The 23746-nt window shown below is 49.7% G+C and overlaps 1 protein-coding gene across 2 annotated transcripts in view; it reads left to right on the forward strand.

The window, feature by feature from the left end:
* PHF3 (PHD finger protein 3) overlaps positions 1 to 23746 on the forward strand; it is a 716139-nt gene that overhangs the window by 432625 nt on the left and 259768 nt on the right. For both annotated transcript variants that reach the window (XM_078648001.1, XM_078648002.1), the window contains exon 13: positions 23365 to 23512. In XM_078648001.1, coding sequence (XP_078504127.1) covers positions 23365 to 23512 — 148 coding nt within the window. The remainder of the gene's footprint in view (positions 1 to 23364; positions 23513 to 23746) is intronic.

Below are 23746 nucleotides of genomic sequence, written 5' to 3' on the forward strand. Positions count from 1 at the left end.
TAGTTTCGGCGGCGCATAGACTGAAATGATTGTGTATGTACGTCTGTTCCAAGTCCCCTTGACCCCCACATATGTCCCCAGAGTGTCTATCCATGAGTGGGTGATAAGGAATGGGAAGGTCTTCTTTATGATGATAGCCACCCCTCTTGAGTCAGTAGTGTAACCTGCATGCACTAGTACTTTGTGTCGCCCTCTGGCCAGAAAGGCGCAGTTAGTCCCTTTAAGATGAGTTTCCTGCAGTAGTAGTACGTCTGGGTTTTGTCGTTTAACGTATGCGTTTACCAAGCCCCTCTTGATCTTATTGCCCAGTCCATTTACGTTCCAGGTCAGGACACTAAAACCCATATGGTCTCTAGATCGTGTGTCGTCATCTCCCGCCATTTATGTGCACAGAACGATGTATTAGGTCGGACTCGGGTGTGCCAGCGAGTAGTGGAGTCTGAAAGTGCGTGAATGTGTGTAAATGATTGCCACCCTCCCCCCCCCAGCCAACTCCCCCTCAACTGAACTGCTCCTCCCTCCCACGCCCGCCCCCCTCCCAAACCTGAGGTAACGCATAACTCCCCCTCGCCACATCCCCCTCCCCACCTCCCTCCTCTTCCAGTCCCGTCCCCTCGCAAGACAGAACTGTCATTAAGAGAAGGTCTGTCGCCCTCCCGTGTATCCCCCCCTTCAGCCTGCTCTAGCCAAGTTCTCGAAGAGCATTCAACACTACTTCCCCCAAACAAGCTCAAATAACAAAAAATAAGAGAATTATACAATTAAGAACAAAAACCAGTGTAGAACAATAGGTATAAGAGGGCGTGTCAACTTGCGTGCTCCTCATCGACGAGCTGCGGTCTCTATAGCCAGTTCTGCCATCGTTCATGAATGGGAGTCCTGAGTGTCCGATCGGGGGACACTAGTCCGCCCGAAGCGTCCTGTACCAGGTCCCCGATCGCCTCCACCAATGGGTGAATGGAGTGGGACCCCCCTCTTGTCGTCTTCTCCCCCTGAAGTGCGGCTCCCAATATCGTCGTCATCCTCTCCCTCTGAGCGGGCGTGTCTTCGTAGGCAGTTGAATCTGGATCCCTGCGGGTCTTTCCTTCCAGGAGATGCCGAGTGTCCTTGCCGTCTACCCCCTGGGCTATGCCCCGCATAAGGTGTCGCCGGGGTTTGTCTCTTTGCCCTTTGGGACTTCAGTCTCTGAGCCTTCGGTAGTACCCATTGGGGCGTCAACCTGTCTGCCATTCCACGGCCAACGTTTTCCCTGCTGTGGAATATCGGACGTTCCTCCAGCCATTGCCATGCATCTTCTGGATGATTAAAGAAGTGTGTTTTTTCCTTGTAAATCACCTTCAGCTCCGCCGGGAAGAGGAGCATATAGGAGATGTTCATGTCTCTCAATTTCGCCTTCACCGCGTCAAAGGAGCGGCGTTGTTTTTGCACCTCTTGGCTGTAATCCGGGAATATCATAATGTTCGTGTTTTCCAGTCGGATCTCCCCCAGCTTTCTGGCCTCTCGCAGGATCAGGTCCCGGTCCGCGAAGTTGAGGAATCGTGCAATGACAGGTCTAGGTCTCACACCCTCTGGAGTCTTTGCCAGGCGGGCCCTGTGAGCCCTTTCGATGATAAAGCAAGTCGAGAACTGCGCCGCCGGGAAGGTTTTGGTCAGCCAGGAGTGGAGGAATGCCGCCATGTTTGTCCCTTCAATTCCCTCTCTAAAACCTACGAAGCGCAGGTTGTTAACGTCGCGCTCTGTTTTCAGCATCGTCCACCTTCCACAGCAGTTGGCGATGGGATGCCTGGAGTTCCGCCATGTCTTTTCTCAGGGTGGAGATCGAGTCTTCCGCCTCGCCTATCCTAGTCTCAGCAGTAGTCACTCTTTCCGTAAACTTTCGGAAGTCTTGCCTCAGTAGCGTCACCTCTGACCCCACCTCGCCGATTTTGACTTCTAGGGCCGCCCGAGACTCCTGAATGTCTGTCCGTGACGCCTGAATGGCTCCCATCACCAGGTCAGTATCCGAGCGCCCACCAGGGGCAGCGGAAAGGGCATCCACAGACTGTCTTGGCGCGGCGAAATTATCCATGGGCCCCTGCTTGGAGGTTTTGGGGAGTGTATCCTTCTTCCCCATGGCTGGCGTTGCAATGGAGTCTCTTTCGAGGGAACAATCGCTTTTTACGCTGCCCCCTTCGCTCGGTCCGTGGCCGGGGGACGGTGAGCTCCCCAGTCCGCCACAAGGGAGGGCAATCCGGCCACTCCGGACTGCTACTGCCGGAAGGCCAGGCGCGTCTTCTGCCTGTCCCCCTGGGGCCCCAGCCCAAGCAGCCGGCCGCGTTCCAGACCCGGCCTCTACCCCAGCGCCAGTGCCGGCCCAATGTCACAGACTTCGCTAAGTGCCCCACAGAGCGTCCGGGTCCTGTCGCCCCGTCGGAGGGTCTGGTCAATGTGGGATGTATCTTCCCCCCTCGGCCCAATCTCCAGGGTGTCCAAGCGCCCCACACAAGGAAGCAAGGATTGCCCGGCAGGGTGCGGGTTGGAGGGGACACCACAGGGGGGCCGCGACTTGTGTGGGATCGTTGCAGGGCCAAGCAAGCCCGAGCCGCAACACCAGGCAGCAGATTCTAGAATGCCTCCAGGTCCAGAGAGCGTGTACTCCGATGCAGGGTCGAGATCAGTCACATAGCACACTCTGGCTCCGCATTGCGGCTCCGTCCGCCATATTGGTACAGTAAGTAAGTCCTGCCGGGAGTCCAGATGCCTCAATAGGGGTTATCCTCCGGCCACGCAGACCCCGCACAGTGCCTCCCTCGCTCTCACCTTCACAGCGGCAGGCCAACAGCGGGACGGTCCTGGTTCTCGAGCTATCCCCGCGTCGCGGCTCCGGCCGCCATTTTGGTGCAGTACGCGGGTCCCGCCGGGGGTCCGGACGCCGCAGTGGGGGGGCCGCACTCCGGTTCCTTTCAATAGCGCAAGCTCCACACAATGTCCTCCTTGCACGGGCCCCCACAGCGACCCCCAGTTGCAGGCCCTATGTGCCGGACCTCAGCGCGATGTTCGACCTCCGATTACAGCGGCCGCCATGTTGTCGCCGCCAGGCCTTCCAGATCGGTGGTAACGGGTGAGTGTCCTGCCGAATTTTGTCCCGATTTCTTCGGTGTGATGATCCTTATGAGATCGGTGGTCCCTGTAACGACCCTCCCGTTACTTTGGTGAAGTGGGACTATGTAGAAAGCTGGATGTAGATGCAGCTCGCCGGGAGCTCTAGCAAAGCACGTCTTAGCAGGCCATGCTGTCGGCCACCCTATCCCCGGAAGCTTAACCCCAAAGACCGATTACTTACCTGGTAACCGTTAATTTCATTTCTCTCCATAAGAACCTATTGTAAGAAAGTGGCTCTATATATAATGGACCAAAGTAAGGTACAGTGTGTATAGAGTCCCCAGTCCCCAGAGGTATGGCAGAGGCTAAAGTTAGATATAACCTTACTCTCTAAAGTGGTAGCTTGATCGAGCAGTAAGGCAGTATCAGAGGTAAGTGTAAAGCATTTGTTGTACACACTCACAGAAAATGGTCTCACACACTCAAGAACTGAACTCTAGGCCAATTGTTGTATATCAAAAGATATAGTTGTTTTATTTTAGAACCAACAAGGTATCAAAATATACTTTTCTCAATATGAGTGACTTTAGGTAATTACTTTGCAAACGGGCAAAGTAATTCCCGCCAGAGTGTGGGTCAGAACCGGTGGCAGCCAGTTGCTGAGTATAGCAAGTGGCCTGGAGAAGCTCACAAAGGCGGCATGCCTTTGAAGCTTCACCTGCCCATCCTGGAGGAGGAGGCTTGTCACCTCGTCCCAGGATGTGCATTGTTTCAGGCCCCCGATAGCAGCAGGCTCTCGACCCAGGGGTCCAGAAACATGTCTGGTGGTGGCAGCCTCGGTAGCCACGCAGTCAGGACACTGGGCGTTGGTTAGGTTTCAGGGGGCATTTTAAGATACCCTCTGTTGTGCATTTTACATTAAATCCCACACTGGCATGCGGGTTTAATGTGCTAAGCGGTGGCTATCCCTTCAAAAGTGTGTGATAGCCGTAGCACCATTCCCTCCTTAACTCTGCGTGCAAGCGATGTAGCCACAACGCCATAGGCCTCCAGGCCCTCGGTCAGAGGCAGTCCATTCCAGTGTTGCTGTGCGCTGCCACCCCTGCTTCCCATCTGATGGGGCGTGCAGGTGTAGGAGGGAGCAAAAGTGTGGCGCTGGATGTCTCGGTCAGTAGCTGACCCAGTGTGGGAAGCGCTCCCAGGTCTTCTTGCGTTAGTCAGTACGGGCCAGCTGCTGTTTCAATTCCTCCAGCAGCAAACTACAGTCTTCTCACTGCTGCTCCAAGGTACAGGAGCCAATCCACTCCTTGGTGTAGTGGTGCATCAAAAGCGCTCCGGCACTGTAGGAAGCTGGCTCTGTATATACTATACCAAAGTGAGGTATAATGTGCACAGAGTCCAGTGGAACCCCAAAGGTAGGCAGATGTAAAGTTAGATAGCACCTTGCTCTCTATTTGTGGTAGTGTGGTCGAACAGTAAGGCTTTAACAGAGGACAGTGTTAAGCATTTGTTGTACACACTCTATCAGCAAATTAATGTTCGAGGCATGTGGGCTGGTGAATTCATATCTGTGCATAGATCGCCGCCTAGTGTTGGGTCCGGATGATTGCACCTTGTTGTCCTGGAAGAGTCTTCGAAGTATCACGAGATAGGTGACTCCTCCCCTGGACTACAGTGCGCATGGGCATCCTTTCCATGCTCAGATTGTTTTTTTCCGCCATTGGGTTCGGATGCAAACTCCTATACTCCAACTCGGAATCGAAACAAAACTTTCCTAAAGGCCAAAAGGCCTTCGACTCCGTCGGTATTGTTCCGTTCGGTACCTCTCTACTCTTTACAACCTTCCATCTCGAATCGGTCGTCGACGCGGGCCGTTGGGCCTTTTAAACGCCACGTGAGCCGACCGTCGATGGAAAGAAACCCCTTCAAAAGGTGCCTACAATAAAGTTCCCCCATACTGACAGACACTCAGTATGCAACAAGTGCCTTTCCCCAGACCATAGGGAAGAAACCTGCCCGGCCTGCGCCCAGTTCCGATCGAAAAAAACTATACGGATCCGAAGGGCCGCTAGGCAAGAAATGCAGCGACAGGCACCGGAACCCGACAACATCTTCGATGATGACCAGGATCTACCGGATGCTCAAGACTCGGACCTAGAGATCGTCACAGTCGAGGACTACTCCGTCGGGCCAAATCGTGAGTACCCCGGCACCAAATGACCCCTCGCCAAAGGCTCCGGTCGAGGCATCGCCAACAGGCCTTAGCCAAGATCAAAAAAGACTTTCGACAGCCCCGCCTTCCGACTCGGCTCCGAAAACAAAAACAAAACTGAAACCTTCAGAAACCCCAGGGCCCAGTACCATCGCCCCGAAGAAGGTTCCAGAGCCAAAGAAGGTACTGACCCAAAGGGCGTAGATCCACAAAAGGCCGCACAGGCAAAGACTGTCGAGCCAAAAAAGACTGTCGACCCCGCAAAGGCCGCTCAGCCGAAAGCCGTCGATCCTAAAAAATCAGTCGACCCGAACAAGGGCACGCAACCGAAGGGCGTCGAACCGAGGAAGGTCGCCGACCCGACCAAGCCTGTGGTTCCAAAAACCGTCGACCCGGCATCCGGTGCCGTACCGAAAAGGCCCAAGCCTAAGCCCAAGACTGTAGAGGAAGAACTATTCCACCCAGATCCATCCGAGGACCAAGCAAAGATTTACATTAACCCAGACACTGGTAAAGTTACCATCCTGTTTAGGAAAAAGAGACCTTTGGACTTTGCACCTGATTCACCTATCCCACTCAGGAAAAAGGACTTTGGCACTTCTCCCACTAGACCCGCACTCCCTTTTTAACCTATCATGCCCTCCACACCACTTGCACCTACCTCACCTTCTAACCACGATGACGATGAGGGGGACACAGGGTATGAACCACAACCCCTATATGAGTTTCCTCAAGATCCAGATGAAGAGGAACTCTGGGAGGAGCCAACAGACCCTTATGATACACATCCTATCCCTGATGTGCCCACTTACCCTACGAAACCATCACCCACTGATGACACAGTAGTATCTAACCAACTCATAGACAGGGCAGCACAGTTCCACAACGTGGACATGCACAGTGACCCTGTAGAAGAGGACTTCCTCTTTGACACCTTCACTACTGCAGAGAAGAGTGTCAAAACACTTCCAATGCTAAAAGGCGTTCTAAAACATGCACCTGACATATTCAAGGACACAGACAGGGCACGGGTAATCAATCCCAGAATAGAAAAAAAGTATAGACCGGCTCCTACAGTCCCCACCTATATCAAGGGTCAGCTGCCACTAGACTCCCTAGTGGTTGCTAACGCACGAAAGAGAGCCAACTCCCAGACTACAGGGGAAGCACCTCCCCCTGATAAGGACTCCAAAATCCTAGAGGCTTCGGGCAAAAGGGTAGCAGCACAGGCATCCAATTCTTGGAGAATCACTAACACACAGGCACTACTGGCTCGTTACGATCGAGCACATTACGATCAGCTCGAAAGCCTTATGCAACAATTGCCCGAGCCGTTTAAAGCACAAGCAAATGATCTCATCCCGGAGGGAAAATTCATCTCCAACGCCTCCATTAAATGTGCACTGGACGCTGCAGACACCGCATCTAGGTCCATTAATACTAGTGTCCTCCTCCGCAGACATGCATGGCTGAGGGTTTCCGGCTTCAAAAATGAAGTCCAGTCCACCATTCTAAACCAACCAGTTAACCCAGACTTTTTATTTGGTCCTACGGTAGACACCATCTTGGACAAAATGAAAAAGGACACAAACAGCAAAATCCATGGGTGCACTGCAATTTCTGCAACATAGGGGCTCCTTTCGGCGCTCCTCATACAGAGCAAATACACGAGGAAATGCCTCAAAAACATCTACCTCCTACAAGAATACCACACAAGGTTCCTTCACAAAAAACACTAACAGGGGTGGTTACAGAGGTAACGATCCTAAGGGTAGGGGGCGGGGAGGCAATAACACCAGAGCCTCCGCCTCCACAAAACAGTGATTTCATTACGCTGCCTCCGGAACACTTAACACCAGTCGGAGGCAGACTACAACAGTTCCTACCTGTCTGGCACACTATCACCACAGACAGGTGGGTGAGATAAATTATCCAGTCTGGTTATTGCCTAGAACTGACTTCTACGCCACCAAACATACCACCCAGACATCGTCCTATGTCCATAGAACACATCACCCTACTTCAACAGGAGGTCAAAAGCATGCTGGAGAAGAGGGCCATAGAGCCAGTCCCTTTCCACCAGCAAGGGACAGGAGTATACTCCGTATACTTCCTTATTCCCAAGAAGGACGGTTCCCTCAGACCAATACTGGACCTCAGATCCCTAAATCAATACATACTGTCGGAGCACTTCCATATGATCACACTACAACAAGTGCTCCCGTTGCTACAACAAGGAGACTTCCTAGCAACACTGGATCTCAAGGATGCGTACTTCCACATACCCATCCCTCCAGCCCACAGAAAATGCCTCATGTTCACAATAGAAGGGCAACACTACCAATTCAAGGTTTTGCCCTTCGGGGTTACCACGGCTCCAAAAGTCTTTACGAAATGCTTAGCCACAGTAGCAGCGCACATCAGAAGGCAACACGTCCATGTGTACCCTTATCTGGACGATTGGCTAATACAAGCAAAGTCGTACCACGAGTGTGCAACACACACGTCCCAAACTATCCAGTTGCTGCACAGCCTAGGCTTTTCAGTCAACTACACAAAATCGCATCTGCAACCTTCCCACGTACAGCAATACCTGGGAGCCACTATAAATACCTCAGTGGCAAAGGCATATCCAAACACGGCAAGGATAGCCAGCATGCAGACACTCTTTCGCAAATTCCAGCCAGAACACTCCTTGCCAGCTCAAGTCTTCATGCAGCTCATAGGCATGATGGCCTCCTGCATATTCATTGTCCCCCATGCCAGACTTCAGATGCGCCCATTACAGGAATGCCTAGCAAGGCAATGGAACCAGGCTCGTGGACAACTAAAAGACCTAGTGTTGGTGGACAGTCGCACTCACAACTCTCTGCAGTGGTGAAACCCACAAAACCTTTCCAAAGGGCGACTGTTCCAAGAGCCAGTTCCACAACTAGTACTAACAGCGGACGCATCACTGACAGGCTGGGGAGCCCATCTCCTCCAATACACGGTACAAGGGCTCTGGACAACCAAACAGAAAAAATGGCATATCAACCAACTAGAGTTGCTAGCGATATTCATAGCCCGAAAAGCCTTTCAAAAATACGTGTACAACAAGACGGTGTTGATCCGGACGGACAACATGACCGCAATGTATTATATCCAAAAACAGAGGGGGGCGCACTCTCCACAGCTGGCACAGAGCATATGGAAGTGGGCGATCCCAAAGAACATCTTACTCCTAGCAGAACACCTTCCAGGGAAGGACAATCAGATTGCCGACCTGCACAGCAGGCACAGCCAACAAATACACGAATGGGAGATTCACCCCCAAGTTCTCCAGCCATTCTTCGAGGAATGGGGTCACCCAGAGGTAGACCTGTTTGCCACAAAAGAAAACTCCAAATGCCAGTACTTTGGCGCCAGGTTCCCACATCCACAGTCACTGGGCAATGCGATATGGATGAACTGGTCAGGCAGATTTGCGTACGCTTTTCCCCCAGCACTGCTGATTCCGCTGGTGGCACGCAAACTGCGGCAACACTCGCTCACCCTAATCCTAGTTGCTCCCACATGGGCGAGACAACCATGGTACACAACGTTCCTAGAACTTTCAGTAGTTCCTCATCAAAAACTGTGCTTAGCACCCTATCTTCTGACTCAGAACCATGGAGAAACAAGACACCCAGATCCCAATCAGATGAACCTAGCGATCTGGCTCCTGAGGTCCTAGAGTTCGGATACCTCAAATTTTCCCCAGACTGCATGAACATCATTCGGGAGGCAAGGAAACCTACCACGCGCGCGTGCTATGCAGCCAAATGGAAAAGATTTGTTATTTACTGCAACAATAACCAAATCAACCCATTAGACGCTTCCATACAAAACATTATATGCTACCTATTGCATTTACAAAGGTGTAACTTCGCATACTCTTCCATACGACTACACCTCGCTGCTATAGCAGCGTACCTTCAGAACAGGCAACACCTTTCACTCTTCAGGGTACCAGCTATTAAAGCATTTATGGAGGGCTTGAAAAGAGTGATCCCTCCAAGACACCCTCCTTCCCCAGTCTGGAATCTAAATATAGTGCTTACCAGACTCATGGGACCCCCTTTCAAACCTCTACACTCATGCGAATTGCAATTCCTAACATGGAAAGTCGCATTCTTAGTTGCCATCACCTCACTCAGAAGTGAGCGAATTGCAAGCACTGACAATCGAAGAGCCATTCATGCAGGTACATGCTAACAGGGTAGTTCTTCAAACAAACCCTAAATTCATGCCTAAAATCATATCCAACTTCCATATTAATCAAGCAATTGAACTGCCAGTATTCTTTCAGAATCCACAATCGGTAGCTGAAAGAGCCCTGCACACGCTAGACGTCCGGAGAGCTCTACTATACTATGTGGACAGAACTAAATCATTTAGGAAGACAAAACAACTGTTTGTTGCTTTTGCACCACAACACAAGGGAAATCCTATTTCAAAGTTAGGAATAGCCATATGGATAGTTAAGTGCATTCAGATATGTTATCTAAAAGCTAAACACACTTTAACAGTCCCCCCTAGAGCACACTCTACACGGAAAATGGGGGCATCCATGGCTTTCCTAGGAAATATTCCCCTCAAAGACATCTGTAAGGCAGCCACATGGTCCACCATACACACTTCCACTAAACACTACTCTGTAGACGGGCAAGCAAAACAGCAAGCTGCTGTAGGCCAGGCTGTCCTCAAAACTCTTTTCCAAACTGCTGCAGCTGGCACAGGTGGCCACCGCTAGACGAGATACTGCTATTCAGTCTATGCACAGATATGAATTCAGCAGCCCACATGCCTTGAATGGAATATGCTACTTACCCGTATGCATCTGTTCTTGGCATGTAGGGCTGCTGACATTCATATCGCCCGCACTCCTCCCCGGCGCCTGTCGCAGCTGCAGCATTATCTTTAGCATGGACATCTCTGACTTACTTATCTCTACCACTGCCACCATGGCGAAAAAAAATCTGAGCATGGAAAGGATGCCCATGCGCACTGTAGTCCAGGGGAGGAGTCACCTATCTCGTGATACTTCGAAGACTCTTCCAGGACAACATGGTGCAATTATCCGGACCCAACACTAGGCGGCGATCTATGCACAGATATGAATGTCAGCAGCCCTACATGCCAAGAACAGATGCATACTGGTAAGTAGCATATTCCTTACACACTCACAGACTGAACTTCAGACCAATTGTTTGTGTATAAAAATATTATTTTAATTATTTTATTTTCTAGAACCAAGCAAGCCTGGCACAGGTAAGCAATAAATACTTTACAGTAGTAATGCCGTTTGTAAATAGTTTGAATTGCAATTGTAAATGTACTTTGATTTGATTAAAATAGAGTTACTGATAATGCAATGCTTTCCAGAATACAGTACATATACTTTGTATTGGAATTTTAGTAAAATAACAGGTAAGCTACTTTTGAGATTATTTTTCTTACACAGTAGTATACCTGGGTACTACCCTAGGACATTTCCTGTAAACAAGTAAGTAAAATCGTTTTTGTTAGTTAGTACAATTTTAAAGAATTTCTTTAGGTTTTCCAACTCAACACTTAAAAACTTTTCCAAGAAAAATTGTCAATGTTATCCTATGAAGGAAAATATTGTTATTGGTTTTAGGGTAAGTATTCAGGATTGGGAGTTGAGGTTCTGGGGGTAGACTCAGGGGTCCCCCGGGGTCAGGGATGCACTCTCATTACACCCTCAGTGGCACTAGGGCGGCCGGGTGCAGAGTGCTGAAGCCAATGTTATCCAATGGTGGTAGGGGGCCTCCGGATGGTGGCTGCTGACGAGCAGGCCACTTGGTTGTTGGAGCAAAGCTCCTGGACTTTAGCTCAGAGCCAATGGGGAAACAAAGTAGCACCAAAGGTGCATGCTCTTCGGTACTAGGGCGGCGTCGAGCACCCTTTTGTGTGCAAGGGGAAACCTCCAGTTTGCAAAGGCACTGCAGGCTCTGGGTCGAAGGTCTTCTGGGTGCGACCACCACTCCGAGAGGTAAGTTGGGATTCCGGGGGTTGGGCCAGCCAAGGCTGTGGGGCATCGGGTACACGGGTGCCTTTTAGGGTCCGATCTTCTTACCAGATCCTGGTCAGGGTTGGGGGGACCTTCCGGATTTAGACTGCAGGCATCGGCTGGAGGCTTGAGGCAGATCAGGGGTCGCCGGATCTCGGGTCAGGATCTCCGGGGGGAGACCTCCTCGTGGTGTTTGCCCGCTCGGGCCGTGGACGGCGGTTTCAGAGTGGTGCGGTTTCCGACCGGTGCCAGAGGTGGTTGTTGAACAAATCCAGTGTTCAAGGAAGACACAGTCTTTGTGGTTGAAGGCAGGCAGGTGCTCTAGGGTTTTCAAGGTTGCTGGTTGCAGGACACACTGGGATTTCGCAGGAGCAGGTTCGAGGTGGAGACAGGCCGGCAAGGGCTAGGGGCAAGTCAGTGGGCATCTTCCTCTTGTTAGCTTCAGCACGGCTGTTCGGTCCTTCTTCTTCTTTTCTTGTAGTTGCTTCTTGTCTGAGGAAGAAAGGTTCAGGGGTGCCCCTAAATACTAGATTTAGGGGTGTTACAGGTAGGTAAAAGGTTGGGACCAATGGGTCCCTTCCCTGGGGTGGGTACACCGCCTATTATTCCACCCTCCAGTAGGAGGGGGCATATGCCTTTCCCTGAGTCCCCCGATCTGCAAGATGGCAGGGACTAAGAGATATGCTTCACCTAGCCTCCCCCACCTGAGAGGTGGAGTTGGCAGAGGTGGGCACACCTCTCTTCCTCACTTGTTTTTCCAGCCGGTTCTCCCGCCCAAAATCAGGGTCAGAACCAGTGGGGACCAGTTGCTGAAAGCAGCAAGTAGCCTGGAGAAGCTCACAAAGGCGGCAAGCCTTTAAAGCTTCCCCTTCGTGAACCCTGCCCATCCTGGAGGAGGAGGCTTGGCTCCTCGTTCCAGGATGTGCATTGGTTCGAGGCATATGGGCTGCAGATGGTACATTTATGAATAGATCGCCATCTGGTGTTGGGCTCGGATGATTGCACTTTGTTTTTCTTCTGGAGAAGTCTTTGTCGTCATAGGTGACTCCTCCTCTCGGTGTTAGTGCGCATGGGCATCGGCTCCATCCTTAGATTGTTTTTTTCCGCCATCGGGTTCGGATGAGGATCGAAGCGCTCCGGACCGACTTCAACAAAGAAGGTTATAACCGGCGCGTATTCCTTTCCAAATCGACGGTATCGTTATCGAACGCGACTTCACTCCATACCGACGCGATTCGAAGGACGACGACTACGAGAAACTCGACGTAGTCCAGCCCGGGGTCCATGGAAAGGACTCCATTCAAAAAATGTCCAACGTGTGGTGCTAAGTTCCCACACAAGGACCTACACGAAGTGTGCAACCTCTGCTTGTCCCCTGAACACGAATCCAGGGACTGTGAGGCCTGTGCAGCGTTCTCGTCAAAGTCGACGATTAGAAACCGTCGAGCCCGAAGACACGAGGTATCGAGAATGCAGTCACAAGCAATCCCGGAGCTGTTCGAGGACCAGCACCCAGAAGAGGAGGAAGAAGAGGCCGACGAGGCGGGGTCAGAAGCGGACGAGTCCGACGTCGAGGAAATCGACGTCCAACAAACCGTGAGTGACGACGTCCCTTTACCGAAAAACAGACCCCGCACGGTGTCGACCCCGCCCTCGAGCCCGGTCAGACAACCGAAAAAAGTTTCCAACGCCCCGCCTTCGAGCCCGGCAACGAAACAGAAACCGAAACACTCGGTCCCCCATCATAGTGGTTCCGGTTCCGATAAACCGACCACATCGACACCGAAGCACCAGGTCAAGGAAAGCTCGAAGTCGAAGCAGTCCATGTCGACACCGAAGCACGCTTCGGCGGATTTCAGGAGCCAGATCGCTAAGTTCAATTGAGTTGGATCTGGGTGCATTATTTCTCCATGGTTCTGTGTAAGGTGCATGGGTAGAATTCGTAGCTTTTGATGTGGCACTTGTGAGAGTTGCAGGAGCGTGGTGAACCACGGCTGTCTTGCCCACGTGGGTGCTACTAGTATCATGGTCGTAGCGGCACAGGGCTCATGCACCTGTATCCTCACCACTGGTATAGTGCACTAGAGGGGTGACTGGTCTATGCCAGGGCAGTGGGTTGTAGGCATGGCACACAGGGATTTGTGCCATGTCGACTCTTCACTTTGTTCGCCACCAAGACACGCAGCCTGCAAAGGCAGTGCGTGAGTGTAAAGGTACAGGGCCTGGGTGGCACAATAAGTGCTACAACGTTTATAAACATGGGTACCTCTGAACACCATCAATCACACTATTCTTTTTAGCCTCAAGCAATCCTTTTTATTGACCTTGGGCAACAAAATCTTTTTGTTATTTTACTTCAATTTTTTTTTTTATGTTTGACGTTTCATACATCTAGTATTTTTTTCTTCTTTTCAAAACATAAAAAACAGTTCTCCAGTATTGAATCTTTCATAGATTCACATGCTTGTATCTTCCCCGTTATCATGGTGGGAGTCTCACGGTAACAGAATGACCAAAGAAGTACCATAGAGAAGAAAACTGCATAGAAAAGCCCATAGCGCCTGATTTGTTTGGTAACCAGACCTCCTTATTGTTTGGTCCAAAACTCAGCCAATCAGCACCAAGCCCTGACATCATACTCCCCAGCAGAACCCTCCTACTTCAGATTTCCAACCGCCTTCGTGTGAGAAAGTAGTCTCCCTGAGCTCTGTTTTTTGACCTTTCCAACTGCTGAACCCTTTCTGGATTAAGGTATTGTCATTCATCTTATACCTTATAATGCTGAAAGCTCTAAGAAGAGGCTTTTCAGGCCTTGCAGATCCTGTGGAAAAGCTAGGCTCTTCTCTGAAGATCCACACAAGGACTGCCTATATTGGCTTCATCCCAAGCATGTAGCTAAGGACTGCAGGCATTGCAGAAGTTTTTCTGCTAAGACTCTAAAGGATAGAGAGGCACGCCTTCAGTTGTGGCATCCTGCATACACCTGGTCCCCAATACACGGCTCCACATGAGACCATTCCAGGAATGGCTGCAACAACAATGGTCACAAGCTACAGGAAGTTGGGAAGATCTAGTGGTTGTAACGCACGCAGTGCAGGAAGAGATAAAGTGGTGGAGCAAGGAGAACATAACAAAAGGGAAGACTTTAACACCACCAACCCCAACGGTGACCATCACCACAGACTCATCCCAGATGGGATGGGGGCACACATGAACAAGCTCAAGGTGAGGGGTCGGTGGACCCCAGCAGATGCGATCAGACACATCAGCTACCTGGATCTAAAGTCCGTGCTCCTCGCCCTGAAGGCCTTCCAGAAACTAGAGAGTGTTGATACAAACAGACAACACAACAACGATGTTCTACAACAACAAACAGGGAGGAACACAATCAGTGGCACTATCCAGCCTAGCGCAGGAAATATGGAGATGGGCCATCCCATCCAAAATAGACCTACTGGACATACACCTACCAGGGAAGGACAATGTGGAAGCAGACAGGCTCAGCAGACAGACATCAGCATCCCACGAGTGGGAGCTCAATGCACAGGAAACGCAAAGGCTATTCAGGAGGTGGGAAACACCAACAATAGACACCAGAATGCAAAATGCCGATACTTTGCATTGAGACAACCAGAGGAACAATCCCAGGGGAATACCCTATGGATAAGCTGGTCAAAAACATTTGCCTACGCTTTTCCCCCGATACCACTGATACACAAGGTACTCAGCAAGCCACATGACAATGATCCTGGTTCTTCACCACAGTGGGCAAGGCAGACCTGGTACTCACAAATGATGGAAATGGAGCAGGAACACCCCACAAGTTTGGGAAAAGAAAAGACTTACTCTCCATGCAAAACGGAGAAGTACTACACCCAGAGCCAGAGAGCCTCAGCCTAGCTGCATGGCTCCTGAAGACATAGAATTCGCACACCTAAGGCTACCGAAGAGCACTCTGCGGGTGCTACGAGAGGCAAGGAGGCCTACCACACGAAGGTGCTATGTGGCAAAATGGAAGAGGTTCACACAATGGTGCAGCAAGAAAAGCTGGACAAGAAAATGACAAGGGAATCAATGGGTTTAAAATATCTGACACACCTGTTGAAAGCAAAACTAAGTTCATCCTCGCTGAGAGTACACCTAGCAGCGATAGTGGCCTACACAAGAGGAGAGACAGGACAAAGCTTCTTTACATCACCAGTAGTGAAAAGATTCCTGGAAGGGGCTAAAAGGATAGCACCACCCAAAAAGATGCCACCACCGGCAAGGAACCTTAATTTAGTCCTAACAGTGCTTATGAAGGCACCTTTCGAACACATTCATAAGGCATCGCTACAAATGCTCACAATGAAGACAGCCTTTCTAGTGGCAATACCCTCGCTACGCAGGATAAGTGAACTGCAAGCACTGACACTGCAAGAACCCTACATTCAAATACACAATGATAGGGTGGTAATTAGAACTGACCCACACTTTATGCCAAAGGTGGTGTCTAGGTTTCACATTAACCAGACAATACAAATACCAAGCTTCTTACAGAAACCATCCACAAGCGCAGAGAGGGCACTGCACACTCTGGATGCTAGAAGAGCTGTAATGCATTACATGGAAAGAACTAAAGAGCACAGGAAAACAAAGCAGTTCTTTGTGTCCTTCGCAAGCAGTTTCCTGGGTAGACCTGTAACGAAGGGAACCATCTCATGATGGATCGCTCAAACTATACAATTCTGCCACAAACAAGCAGGCCAAGAACTAGCAGAGGGGGCACGAGCCCACTCTACCAGGAAGAAGGGAGCAACAATAGACTTCTTGGCTAACACACCCATTCAAGACATATGCCTGGCAGCTACATGGGCTTCAGTGCACACGTTCACTAAGCACTACTGTGTAGATATACAAATGAACAAGGAAGCACAAGTAGGACAGAAGGTGCTTCAACATATATTCAACAACCAACGCTCATCTTCCACCCAGCCGCCACAAACATAACAAACCCCTACAAAGTCTATGCACAGCATAGTGAATCCAGAAAGATTCACGCTGCAAAACGAATAGTTTCTTACCTGTCAGTGTAGTTTTGCAGCTTGAAGATATTTCTGGATTTACTAGCGAACCCACCCACCTACGCCAGAAAGATGAGGCAGGAGAAGAAGGTGGAAATACAAGGACAATATACAGACAGACACCTTAAAAGACAAAGCAAAAAATCTTTAACTTTGAGGAAGAACTAGAGAACATTACGAAAGGATTCACAAACGGAACACAAAAACAAGAAAAAAAGAATTGACTGAGGGAGTTAAGGTTCCGGGATTAGACTCAGGGGTCCCCCAGGGTTAGTGATGCACTGAGATTGCACTCTCAGCGGCATTAGGGCGGCCGGGTGCAGAGTGTCGAGGCCCAATGTTATCCTATCAAGGATAGGGGGTCTCCGGTTGGTGGCTGCTGGCAAGCAGGCCACGAGGTTGTGAGAGCAAAGCTCCAAGGGTTTAGCTGAGGGCAAGTTGGAGACCAAAGTAGAGCCAAAGGTGTATCCTCAGCTGCACTAGGGTGGCTGGTAGCGGGGTGCTGTTTTGAGGTTGGCTCCCCTATTGTTTTCAATGGAGAACCTCCGGTACAAAGAAACACTGCAGGCTCTTGGACGAGAATCTTCTGGGTGCAACCACCACTTCAAGGGGTAAGTTGGGATGCTGTGGGTTTGGTACGTACCATTGGTTTGGGCACACAAGGCCGTGGGGCGTCGGGTGCCGGGGTGCCTTGGGACGTCGGATTTTCTTACCTGCTCTGGTCGCGGTAGGGTGGGTCCTCTGGATTGAGGCTGAAGGCGTCGCCTGGAGGCTTGAGCCAGGTCAGGGGTCACCGGATCTCAGGTCAGGATCACCGGGGTGACCGCTTCGTGGTGTTTTTCCACTCGCGCTCTGGCCGGGTTCACAGGGTTCAAAGTGGGCTGGATTCGCGGTACCTGGCTGCTGCCAGTGGTTGCTGCTTGATCAAGTCTGGTGTTCATAGGAGATACAATCTTTGAAGTGAAGGCAGGCAGGTCCTCCGGGGTTTTTTAAGTTGCTGGCTGCAGGACACACCAGGATTTCGCAGGAGCAGATTTACAGGGAGACAGGCCTGTAGGGGTGGGGCAAGTCAGTGTGTGTCATCCTCTTGTTAGCTCTGCACGGCTCTTCTGTCCTTTTTCTTATCTTCTTTTCTTGTTGCTGGATCTGAGGAAGCAAGGTTCAGGGTGCCCCCTAAATACTAGATTTAGGAGCGTTACAGGTAGGTAAGGGCAGGGACCAATGGGTCTGTTCCCTGGGGTGGGTACATCCCCCTATTCTGCCACACTCTAGTGGGAGGGGGGCAGGAGCCTGTCCCTGGTTGGCTGGGTCCCCCCATCCTCAAGGTGGCGGGAACTCGAGGTTGTGCTTCACCTCGCCTCCCCCACCTCATGAGTGGAGTTGGCAGAGGTGGGCACACCTCTCTTCCTCACTTCTTTTTCCCACCAGTTCTCCCGTCCAAAGTGGGGGGTAGGACCAGTGGGGAACAGTTTCTGAAAGCAGCAAATGGTCTGAAGAGGGTCACAAAGGCGGCATGCCTTTGAAACTTCGCCTTCGTGAACCCTGCCCATCCTGGGGGATGAGGCTTGGTACCTGGTCCCAGGATGTGCATTGTTTCAGGCCCCCGAGAGCAGCAGCTCTCGACCCAGGTGTCCAGAAACATGTCTGTTAGTGGCAGCCTAAGCAGCCACTCAGTCAGGTCACTAGAAGTTGGTCGTTTTTCAGGGGGCATCTCTAAGATGCTCTCTGGGTTGCATTTTACATTAAATCCCACACTGGCATCATTGTGGGTTTAATATGCTGAGAAGTTTGATACCAAACTTCCTAGTCTTCAGTGTAGCCTTTATGGTGTTGTGGAGTTCGTATTGACAAACTCCCAGCGCCATATACTGTTAATGGCAGCATTGCACTTACTGTGCTCAGGAATGGACTTGGGCACTGTAGGGGTACAGGGCTCCTGCACCCTCATTAATGGCATAGGGCACCCAGCTAGAGGAGTGAGTAATGTATGCCAGGGCAGTGGTTTGTGGGCATGGCACACAGGGATGTGTGCACTAACAAAGTGGGGGGGCTGAACTGTTCCTGCGAAGGAGGAGGGAAAAAAGGGGGGGGAGACTAAGAAGGACTACGTACACGCTGGCGTAACCAGAGGTGTAAATGTAACACCTGTGGGCATCCCTTTTGTTGGATGTAATTGCCTCACACACCCCGAAGGATGTCATGCTTCATCATTGGCGGTTGCTCCTCGTCGGGGGGGCGGTGCAATCCCCGACGGGCACACCTCAAAGAGGGGCACTTTGGCGGAGATCTTTTGTATCCAACTGCCCTCTGGTGAAGTGTGGGTGTGTGGGCGGGGAGGCAACTGAGCCTGAGGTGAAGGTTAAAATGCAGTAAGAGGTACCGGAAACAATTTTATTCTGGTGGTCCCCCTATTGCAGTTAAAATCGTGAAAGTAAGCTCACTCAGTGTCACCTCGTTAAGTAGAGTGACCTATGTGGAGCTATGAAAAACAACAAGTGGTCAACATGTTTCTCGCAAACGGATAAATATCCTGCGATTCATCAGGACCTTAAAAAGTGAAAAATAATAAGAAAATTAACTCAATAACATCAGGACCTTAAAAAGTGAAAAATAATAAGAAAATTAACTCAATAACATGCTAATGTCATGTATATGGTGTGGTATGGGTATGCAGTTTACCTCCATAGAAAGTCCTATGCCTAAGGGTAAAGGGCTAAATACCACATGAGTGATCGGCGGGATATCTATCCGGGCTCGGCGGAGATGGGTAGGTGATCCCTCGCGGACACGGGCAGAGCAAGCCAAGTCTGAAGGCTTCCCCCGATGTACTGACCCGCCGATCACTCATGTGGTATTTAGCCCTTTACCCTTAGGCATAGGACTTTCTATGGAGGTAAACTGCATACCCATACCACACCATATACATGACATTAGCATGTTATTGAGTTAATTTTCTTATTATTTTTCACTTTTTAAGGTCCTGATGAATCGCAGGATATTTATCCGTTTGCGAGAAACATGTTGACCACTTGTTGTTTTTCATAGCTCCACATAGGTCACTCTACTTAACGAGGTGACACTGAGTGAGCTTACTTTCACGATTTTAACTGCAATAGGGGGACCACCAGAATAAAATTGTTTCCGGTACCTCTTACTGCATTTTAACCTTCACCTCAGGCTCAGTTGCCTCCCCGCCCACACACCCACACTTCACCAGAGGGCAGTTGGATACAAAAGATCTCCGCCAAAGTGCCCCTCTTTGAGGTGTGCCCGTCGGGGATTGCACCGCCCCCCCGACGAGGAGCAACCGCCAATGATGAAGCATGACATCCTTCGGGGTGTGTGAGGCAATTACATCCAACAAAAGGGATGCCCACAGGTGTTACATTTACACCTCTGGTTACGCCAGCGTGTACGTAGTCCTTCTTAGTCTCCCCCCCCCTTTTTTCCCTCCTCCTTCGCAGGAACAGTTCAGCCCCCCCACTTTGTTAGTGCAGACCACCCGCGGAAACATGCTGTAACTGGACCTTCCACTCACCCATAGTGGTAATTAGTGTCCGTTGATCCATTGATCTCTCTCTCCCCCCTCTTGATAAACACAGGGATGTGTGCCATGTCGACTCTTCACTTTGTTCTGCACCAAGACACGCAGCCTCTAAGGGTGGCACAATAAGTGCTGCAGCCCTTAAAGACCTTCTCTGGTCACAGTGCCCTGGGTACCTGTGGTACCATTTACCAGGGGCAGACATGTGGCCAGAGATGCCAATTGGGTTTAGACTTCAATGCAGTTTTAGGGAAGGAACATAGGCCCTGGGTACCTGATTAGCAGGAGTCAAGGCCATACTCTGTCAAAGAACGTCAACAATTCAGCAAAAAGTGGGGGCATACCATGCAAGAAAGAGGGCACTTTCTCACCCATACCAACATTTAACCAAAATAGTATAGTCTGAATTCACGTCCTTTTACCTTATATGTTTATAAGGAAACGTCTAGCAAGCCCACCTTTATGCACATAATCTATGTCAGAAATTCCAAATTCTAGTAAAGTTTAGTATATAAGGACGACCTCTTGTCAGGAGCGGTCCTTCGCCCAGAGTAGTGCCCAAGACTCTGCTAAAGACGTTCTCACCTATTGCCGACAGACCACGCACATGATGTATCTCTCCTGGAGCTAACGCTGAGTCCCGGAGGAAGACTGACTGACTGACTGCTACTGCAGAGTGTGTTTGCCCTTCGCGGGAAGCACGGTCTTCCCGCCTCCACTGATGAAGACTGCTTTTGCTGTTAACAAAGTACACAGTGCATCTCTCCTCCCTAAGAAACGCTATACTACAGCTGCTCTGCCTTACATGCTCTATTATTATAGCACATAGTAGATATTAGGTTGTCCGATTCTAGATTACAATTTGTATGACATTTTAACAATGTTGGAAATGTTCTTTCTATTTTCTTTATTAATAATGTGCCTTCTTGCTGTTTTTATAATATTCTGTATAGTTGTTTAAAAAGTACAGAGAAATAGATTTTTCCTGTATAAATAAATACTTTTCATTTAAAAGGGTTCTCTCTTCTTTGGGTCGGTGGGGTTATGCTTGAGGGGTTCCCATTGCCTGGCAGGGACCAGGTTCTACCTGGTCCACAGATCTGGTTCCCTGTGGGGCCCTCAGTTCTGTATTGGCTGGTGGTGTCCTTTCGCAGACCCTCCTTCCCAGGGGGTATTGCTACGGTATCCATTCTACGTGAAGGAATCTGCGGCTAGTAGTCTCTATCAGATGTACGAGTTACTTACCTTCGGTAACGATGTATCTGGTAGAGACGATTCTAGCTGCAGATTCCTTCACGGCCCGCCCTTCCTCCCCTATTCTGCGAGGACCCTTGGGTTGGTCTTTGGTACTCGCCTCCCGGTGGGGGGCAGTGTCTCCTGTGAGTGCCTTCTTTGTTCTTGACGGGTGGCTCCGTCCGGGGGCGGTTTATTCCTCTTTTGGTTCTTTGGAGGATGGGGTTCCGGTGCTCCGGTACCTTGCTGCTCTGTCTACTCCAGGTTTGGGGGGATTGCTTTCTATCCCTGTCCTCCCTCCCCTCTCTTCCTTCCATTGCTATCCTCTGATTAAGGGTCATCTGGCCATGTCTTGCCCTTGTCCCTTGTGGGTGGTTGCCCTCTATGTTGGGGTGGCTTGGAGGTTTGTTGTCCCTGTCTGTCTTGGGACTGGTCCCCGTCCTTGATCAGGATGGGGGTGGTAGGTTTCCTACGTGTACCATGACTTTTATGCATGTTCCTTGCCTCCGTGTACAGGTATGGGAGGTTGTCTATGTGCTGGCAGGGTGGCTGCACAGGGCTCTGCTTGTTTTTTCTTCTTTCCCTGCCTTGAGTTCTGCGGTGTTGACACTACTGTGGTGGTGTTGTTAGTCACCGTTTCTTTCCAATTTTTCTGCTGTTCACACACTGTTCCCATGCTTCTACAGTTTTTTATCTGGTGGTTCCGCGTTGTGTTGCGGAAAAGTTCTCCGAAGAAAACTGACGTAAGCGCGCTGGGGCATGTCTTATGTGACCTCGCTGACGTCACGTACGCGGACGACGCCTGGGCGGAGTCGCGTGATGTCGCCCCGCACGCAATGATGCTGTGGAAAAAAAGTTTCCGGATCCAGTCTCACGGCTGGGGATAATTCTACGTGAAGGAATCTGCGGCCGGTATCGTCTCTACCAGATATCATCGTTACCGAAGGTAAGTAACTCGTACATTTGTGCACTATGTGGTTTCCTCACACATGCCCTTATGTTTTGGTTAAAACATCTCGCATGTGTGAACGCCTGTTTAGCAGAGGGCTGCCAGCTTCTTCAGTGACACTATAGTTACATCGTAGCCAGTCACTGCAGCTCATATAGATTGACACCCAGATTGCTTTGCTAACATTTGCGTGCACATTTTGTTCATTGGCCTATACCATAATTCCCAAACTCCGGACATTGCTGAATTTGCGATAGCTGTCAAGGTGCAGATAGCCCAGCTCTTCCGTGTTGCTGCATTGCTCTCTCCTGCTTATGCCTCATTTTTTGCTGCACTACTATCAATTTCACCTCTCTTGCGCCCTCTCTCACACACACACACTCTCACAGGCACTTTATCTTTCTCAGACAGCACACTTTCTCAAATAGACCTATATATGAACTGATTCATAAATTGTTTATCAAGCACATTATCATGCGTACATTTTCTCTCAAACACACGCTCCCAATTTATACTCAGACACAGTGTCTTGCACATGCTTTCAGACACCCCTCCCTTCTTTCACACACAGTTTCACCCTCACAGACACACACTCTGGCTAAAGCTCTCTCACGCACACTCTCAGCTTCCTCTATCTGATACATTCCATCACCGGTGACCCTCGACATTTTGAACAGGTGAAAGAAAATAATACCTTTTTCATTCTCTCCTTAAATATGTTGTTTTAAGCAATCCCCAACTTTGGAAATAATTCCATGTTAAAGGACAGTAGATGTTGCAGTAACCAGTATAATGTGCTGCATGGCTAAATACTTATAAGGTCCCAAAGGCGAGACCAGTTGAAATGTTCTTGGTGCAAACCAAAGATTCCCTTTTGAGTTAGGTAGACTCAGCTTTGAGGAGCTCCAGTGGAGCACGTCACTCTTTATTTCTATTCTGCAAATAATTGATGTTAAACACTGCATTGTAATGTATAGTTGACAATAATGTAGTGATGGTTAACTTACGTGCTCTAATGTAGATCGTTTCTCTATTTCTATTTCATCCTTTTATATCAGCTGCAGTGCTTATTACAGATTAATATTATCAATCCGGAAATGCCTAGCCTAGCAATATTGGAATGCAGCAATAATAATCACTGTTTAAGTTTTTCCCCTTCTTTTGTTGAATTTGTTAAGCTATGCAACATTTTGCCATTACCATAGTAATATTGTTTTCTTTCTTAAGACCCAGGAAATCTGTTGCAATGGAGGATGAAACTACATTCCTTGCTCGGCTGTCCTACATCTGGAAAGGTTTTGTTAATATGCCTTCTGTTGCAAAATTTGTGATCAAGGCCTACCCAGTATCTGGTTCGCTTGAACATTTAACTGAGGTAATGCATTTTCAATTCTAAATTAAGTTATTTTTTAGATCATTTGTATGCATGCAAAGTTGTTTGATTCACCTGCTGGGTAGGAGCTTGATGACACAAATTGTGATGATTTTATGTCATTTTTGTGGTCTACAGGCACCATAATAAACACATGTATTGGTTGTTACCTGAGGCAAAAGAGCCAATTGCACATGATACCACATCCTTGGAAATCTGTACTGCATATACACTTAA

Source organism: Lissotriton helveticus, chromosome 6 (assembly GCF_964261635.1).
Source record: "Lissotriton helveticus chromosome 6, aLisHel1.1, whole genome shotgun sequence".
NCBI classification, from domain to species: Eukaryota; Metazoa; Chordata; class Amphibia; order Caudata; family Salamandridae; genus Lissotriton; species Lissotriton helveticus.